The sequence below is a fragment of the Myotis brandtii genome, unplaced genomic scaffold (genome assembly GCF_000412655.1).
Source record: "Myotis brandtii unplaced genomic scaffold, ASM41265v1 scaffold304, whole genome shotgun sequence".
NCBI lineage: Eukaryota > Metazoa > Chordata > Mammalia > Chiroptera > Vespertilionidae > Myotis > Myotis brandtii.
The window spans coordinates 3,039,365-3,046,563 of NW_005361607.1; the positions used below are offsets into that span (position 1 = coordinate 3,039,365).

The 7,199-nt window shown below is 41.4% G+C and overlaps 1 protein-coding gene across 1 annotated transcript in view; it reads right to left on the reverse strand.

The window, feature by feature from the left end:
* The window catches only part of C8A (complement component 8, alpha polypeptide), a 28,626-nt gene extending 22,221 nt beyond the window's left edge, over window positions 1-6,405 (reverse strand). Inside the window, exon 1 of the mRNA XM_014542568.1 lies at window positions 6,152-6,405. Within this exon, the coding sequence (XP_014398054.1) occupies window positions 6,152-6,380 (229 nt within the window). The 5' untranslated portion in view covers window positions 6,381-6,405. The remainder of the gene's footprint in view (window positions 1-6,151) is intronic.
* Between the last annotated feature and the right edge of the window lie 794 nt (window positions 6,406-7,199).

Here is a 7,199-nt window from a genome sequence, read left to right on the forward strand (position 1 = left end):
ATGATGGAATGCAGGCACAGATTTGGGCAGAGTTGTTAACACTTTGAAAGATAGTGATGAGAATTCAAAGTGACCTTGATAAATGGGAAGAGCAGTCCCTCCAAAACTGGATGAAGCTCTGGAGACAGAAATGAATGACCTGGATCACAAAAATGGGCAGGTGGGAAAGGAGGCATGATTGCTGAGGCTCCAAGTCCATAGCCAAAGCATTGACCACAGCAGGCTGGACATAACGATAATGATTTCCCTTCCACTTGAACAATGTCTGTGAGCTGACCAATTGCAGAGCCCTCTGAGATAGATCATCTTGTTATCCCCACTCTACAGATGAGAGGATGGTTAATATTATAGAGTTAACTGGAAAGCTGGCAATAATAAACATGTGGTAGTAATAACACCAACATAGCACAGCAATAATAGGTAACATTTTTTAACTCTTACTATATGTCAGGCACTGGGCCATATGCTCACATAGGCTGATTCATTTCATATTCACAATAATCATATGAAGTATGTATTGTCATCTTTCACTTAGAAGAACAGGAAACTGAGGCATGGAGAGGTTAACTAATATGCCTAAGGATCACATGGCTGATAAATGGTGGAGATGAGACTTGATCCAGGTAATTCTTCTCCAACAGTTGCATTTATTGAATACTTATTAGAGTGTGAGCACTGCCCTAAATATATTCTTCGCATAAGTTCACTTATTCCCCACAACCACTCTGCCAAGAAAATGTCATTAATATCTCCAGCTTAACAGGTGAGAAAATTGAGACTTAAAATGATTAAATAGCATGTCCCTGATCACAGTTAGTGACAGAACCCACATTTTTAACTGCTTTTGCCATACTGATATCCTTCACTAAAGGAAAAAATATCTGTTTAAACATTTATCATGCAAAATGTTCTTGGAATTATTCTCAAACAAACCCTTGTTATTATTCCATTTAGTTCTTAAAAAACGGAGGTTCAGAGAAATTAAGTACCCAGATCAAGGTCATGCTAGATGGTAGACTCAAGATCTCACCCAGATGTATCTGACTCCAAAGTCTGGATGCCCTGCTATGCCATCACCAGCACTTCTCTTCACTCCACAGACTCTGATCAGATGACATTAGTACCTACTGACCACACCTAAAACTGCAATCTACAAATAGTCACTGCTGTTTAAACAGAGTTTTACTTATCACAGGGCTTTGTAAAAATATCATCTTGGTTAATTCTCATCACAGCTGTTTGAAGTAGCGTATTATCCATACATTAGTTATGGGGAAAATGAGACCTGGAGATGTGAAGTATTAACATTTAAATGACAGAACCTACATGAAAAGTAAAGGTATCTCAGTCAAAGGAGTTCCCACTCCACATTGCCTGCTGGCTTTTATGGGGCCGCCGAAGGCTACTGGTTTTCTTCGCAAGAAAGGCATCAATAGAAGTCATTTCTGTAAGGTCTTGGCAGAGCTCCTTTAATATAGCCAAAACTACAGAATCATGAACTGTTGTATTCTTGAGGACTATTATTTAGTTTCTATTCCATGTGTGGTTTCCATTATAGCATTCCTGATAGGGGCATCCTATTAGACTTACTTTGATTCTTTAACTGATAGAAAAACTCTATTTTATGTTGCATTTTGAGAGAGTAAGGGCACAGAAGCTGAAACAAATGTGTCAGGACCTATCTACATTAGCAAAAAGATGAGTAGCTAAGAACAGACCACTACCATCTTTGTCCCAAAGGTATTTAGAGAAATTTCATCTAATCTCTAATACTTTTCTCACTGCACATGTCTGCTTGGCTGGAGGGGACCTGCCGAGAGAGAACATGGCACAACATGGCAAGCACTAGTCATGGGAATGCATGGGAAGGGACAGGTTGTAGATACTGAGGAGGTGACTAACCAGATATGTGAGAAGAGAGAGGAAAGATGTCAAAATTACTCCCAGGTTTGAGTCCTGACAAAAGCAGCTGAGATAAAAAGGAAAGAAGCCAAGACCATAATTCAGACCATCTCGTGTATTTTTCAGTTACTAGTGATAGGACTTTTCAGCCTTGGTTCCTCCATCTTTAGAAGTAAGGAAACCTATTAGCTCACACAAAATCATAGGAAGATTAAGTAAGAAGATGTAGCAGTAGCCAACACGTACATTAAAAGGTGTTCAACATCACGAAACATCAGGGAAAGAGAAATCAAAACCACAATGATATATCACTTCACATCTATTAGAATGTCTATTATCAAAAAGATAAGTGATCACAAATGTTGGCAAGGATGTAGAGAAAAGGGGACTCTTTTGCCCCCTGTTGGTGGGAATATAAACTGGTATAGACACTTGGGAAAAGAGTATGGAGGCTCCTCAAGAAATTAAAAATAGAGCTACCCTATGATCCAGCAATCCCACTTCTGGCTATATATCTGAAGGAAACAAAATCATTATCTCAAAAAGATATCTGCATTCTCATGTTCATAGCAGCATTATTCACAATAGTCAAGGTAAAGAAACAACCCAAGTTGGCAGATGAATGGGTAAAGAAAAGGCGGCACAGATATACAATGGGATATTAGCAGCCTTACAAAATAAGGAAATCCTGCCATTTGTGACAGCATGAAGGAAGAACCAAGATGACTTCTGGAGTTGGGGCTGTTTATTTCGTTTTCTGTACTAGATCATGAGCTTTGCAAGGACAGGGGCCATATTGATTTTGTTCACCTGGCACATAATACAAATTCAATAAACATGGTTGAAAGAGTGAATGTATAAGGAAACAAAATCATGGGAGAAGGGGCGGAGGGATGCCAGGGAAGGTTTCACAGACATGGAAATGCCCATACGGGTTCAGAAGGATGATGAATCTGTCAGGTTGGCCAGACAGGGAAGAGCATTGGATGCCGACAGCACAGCGTGTGCACAGGGAGGCAGGAAACACATATGACCAGAGCAATGTCACTGCAGTACTTGACCTGCCCAGGGTGAATGATCAGATCTGTGACTGGCCCAGATTCCAGGGAAGCCATGTCAATACATTATTCTCTTTGTCATCTAAAAACAAATAGTAAGATCTCCAAAGAGGGGATGAAGAAGAAGAAAAAAAATTGGAATTCAAACATTCAAGCCCAAAGCCATCCTGATTCCTGCAGAAGGTAGAACACTGTGAGCCACAGCCCTTGAGGAAAGTCTAGGGTCCCACTGAAGTCCAGCATCACCGCCCCAGCATCCAAGGCTTTACCTGGTTTTTGATGGCATGATTTCATGCTGTCTTTGGGGGAGAAGCATTTTATATAAGGAACACATTGGAGCAAACAGCTTGTGCATCCTTAGGATGAACCCAGGGAGGATCTGAGACAAACCCCAGGACAAAAGATCCCCCCAGAGCAAACCAGCCAGTGTTCACTTAAGTGCTCCCATGCCTTGCCCAGCTCTTTGGGGGCATGAATGTGTATACCACATAGGGAGTTTCTTAGAAATAAGCACTTAATAAAACATAAATATTATTAAATCCAGATAGATTAAATATACACAGTGACAAAGAGGAAAGACAGAGACACGGGGAGAGAGAGAGAGAGAGAGACCAAGAAAGAAAGGGAGTGAGAGAGAGGGAAGTTGAAAAAGACAAAGAGAAACCAGACAAACGTGGAACATGGAGAGAGGCTGTGCATGATTCCATTTGTCAAAGGGAAAGAAGGTAGATGTTTTTTTCTTTGTAGGTTAACATGTAAATGACATTCTGATTTATTAGCGGGCTCCAGCAGATGAGGTGATGATTAGCACATTTCCATATTTATAGAGAAGCAACACTAACTTTCCAGATTTATAGAAAATCAGCCCTTCACAAATAGCCAATTGTGCTATTATCGACATATGGTTTTCTATAAACAGAGCTGAGGTAATTATCCCTGGGACAATTTGTTGGTGGGCTCCTTTTGAATATTAACCACATAGGAAGCCCATTTCTGCCTCACAGATTTTAAAGAGGAGGGGCCATGCGATAACCCAGACAATTAATTAGTAATCCAACACCCAAGACGGAGCCCAAATGAAAGGCTTTCCCATGACCACATGGTGGAAAGACCATGGGTCCAGGGCTCTGAGGCCAACTTCCTGTAGCTCTGGGCAGAGTAATTAACGTCCCCGAGGAGCCTCAGCATTTCTGGGGCTGAAACTGTCATAACACCAGCCTCCACGTGTCCTCAAGAAAATTAAATGCGAATATTCACCATAGGACCTAGACCCTAATAGATACTCAACAAATGTTAGCTCTTTTCCTTCCTCATGTTTTAGAATGACTCCAAAAAGACCCACCTGAATTGAGTTTTTCAAACTCTTTTTTTTAAAAGAAATATATTTTATTGATTTTTTACAGAGAGGAAGGGAGAGGAATAGAGAGTTAGAAACATCGATGAGAGAGAAACATCGACCAGCTGCCTCCTGCACACTCCCACTGGGGATGTGCCCACAACCAAGGTACATGTCCTTGACCGGAATCAAACCTGGGACCCTTCAGTCCGCAGGCCGACACTCTATCCACTGAGCCAAACCGGTTAGGGCTCAAACTCTTTTTTTACATTGATCCATACTACATTATTTATTTTGTATCATGACTCTGTACGTGTCTGTATTTAACTGGAAAAAAAGGTTCTTGAGGCAATAATTTACCTGCACTGCCTACAACCCACTATGGTATTTTCTATTCTACCCTTTGTTGTTCAAAATGCCATTTGTGATCTATACATTGATTTCAGGACCTTCTACGGAGCTGCACCCTGCAGTTGGAAGACTACTGTGCTACAGAGGGTAGGAACCATATTTAGATTTGCTCACTGTTGTATCCCAGCACCAACACACCATAGATACTCAATAAACATGTGAATTATTAAAGAATAATGAATATGGGGATACATGGCTGAACCAATGAGTGTCCCTAGCCACGGATCTGAATGCATGCCCGTTTCAAACTCCACGTCTTGCTTTGCACACTCACTACATACTAAGCCCCATGCTGAGTGCTAAAGAGAAAGAAAAGCATCAGACATGATACTTGCTTTTAAAGATCTTGCCATCTACATGAGGAGAAAAATATTAACATTTGGAAAATTGTTTTTTTAAGACCAACCAGTGTGGAATTTATATGAATGTGCTGAAGAAAAGAAGTGGCCAGCCTGAGCTGGTGCAGTCAGGGAAACTTCCTAAAACTGGGAATTTGACCTTAGCTTTGAAATATGGACAGATCTCTCACCCTTCTACTCATTTATGGATCAGGTCAGTGGTTCTCAAACCAGTGAGCACCAGAATCACCCAGAGGGCTTGTCATAACACAGGCCACTGGGCCCACACCCAGTTTCTAATTTAGTGGGTTTGGGATGGGAGCCTGAGAATTTGCACTTCTAACAGCTTCCCTGGTAACGCTGATGCTGCCAGATGGAGTCCACATTTTGAGGACCACTATTCTAGCAGTTTGGAGTGAGACCATGTTGATGTCATGCTAAAAAGTTTAGATTTTGTTCTTGGCCATTCAGGATATTAGGCAAGAAAGTGACATCCTCAGATCTGTGATGCAGAAAGATCCTTCTGGTGGCAATAGTTGGGAATGGCTTGGAAGGGGTAGACCTTCCCCTAGAAACTATCTGGAGTCCATGCAGTAATGAGTGAAAGATGGAAGCCCACCTACCACTGTTGGAGTGGGTGTAGAGAAGGCAGATGAATGAGAGCTGTTCAGGGGAGAGAACTGAAGGGTCTTAGAGATCCCCAGGGGGAAGGAGGAGGAAGAGTCTGGAATGACACCAGTTTTCTGTCATCACTGACTGACTGGTATGGTGGTTCCATGAACCTAGAATCTCCATTGAAATAAATTTTAATGTTTTAAATAGCAAAATCCTAGATTATTACTAAAGAGGTTACCATGTTGAAATAAAAAACACATAGTTTTAAGGAGCCAGACAAGTATGAGCTAAAATCACATTTTTAGTGCTTAATTAGCAAGTCTGTTTCACCCTCTGGACCTCAATCCCCTGTAAATAACACCAAAGATACCATATAAAGTTGTCATGAGGACCAAATGAGATCATGCACCGATCCTAGTCAGTGCTCAGCAAACTGCAAACCATGTTCTGGTGTAGGCACTGGCCACTGTGTGCATAAAGCTTCTACTTACGCTTTTGTTCCATTTTTTCTTTGTTAAGCACCAGGAAATACTCATAAATGCCACCCATTGATCCAGACGTTATGTAATGGGTGCCGTAGTCGTTGATGAACTTGGCGTACGGGCCATAATTGTACTTCTCTGGAAGCTCCATCAGCGACTGCAGCATCCCTTCATCCAGCATAATATTGTCCCTCCTCATCTTAAATTGGGCAGTCTGCACTTTTGTGAAAATTCTCATGAAGCTGTATTTCTGCCAACAACAACCACCACCATGGGGAGAGGGAAAAGATCAAAGAGAGAATATATTTACCATCTGAGATCATGCAAAAGGTCAGCACTTACTAGCTGAGTAAATATATGTCTATGTACATATACTTATATGCTCATCTATAATAATAAAAGGGTAATATGCTAATTAGACCAGATATCATTCGGATGTCCTTCCGGACAAAGCTGGGGCCAGAGGGGAGCCTGGGTCCCGGGTGCCAGAAGGAGGTTGATTCTGGCAGCTGGGGAAAAGAAGGCCTACTCTTGCACAAATTTCGTCCATCAGGCCTCTAGTTTACATATAATTATATGAGCATAAAGATATGTCATGGAGGATTAGAATATTTTACAAGCACACATCAGGCACCAGGATGTTCCCAGCTTCTTTTCCCATGGCTGCATCTCTGTTCTCACTGTCCAGGTCAAGTTCTCATCAACGCTCCCCTAGGTTACTTCCTGCGTTGTGCTTCCCTGTGCTCCTCATCTCTATTCTGCCCATAGTCCATTCTCACCTCCACATTTCTCCCTGCTCCAGTTAAAGCATTGCATTATGCAACTGCCTACACAAGTATTAGGTATCCAGTAAAAATGATGCTTAGAAATATTTTCAATGACAAGGCAAAATGCCAGGATTAATTATTTAACTTACTGCACAAATATCTAAAAGTGCCCATACTCATGTGTACTCTGCTAGGTGCAGTGGACATGATCTTGACTGAGAGGTGCCCCTGCCTTAATGTAGCTCACATTTTAGTTAGTGATAATTATGTACTGTTTAGTAATAAAGAAA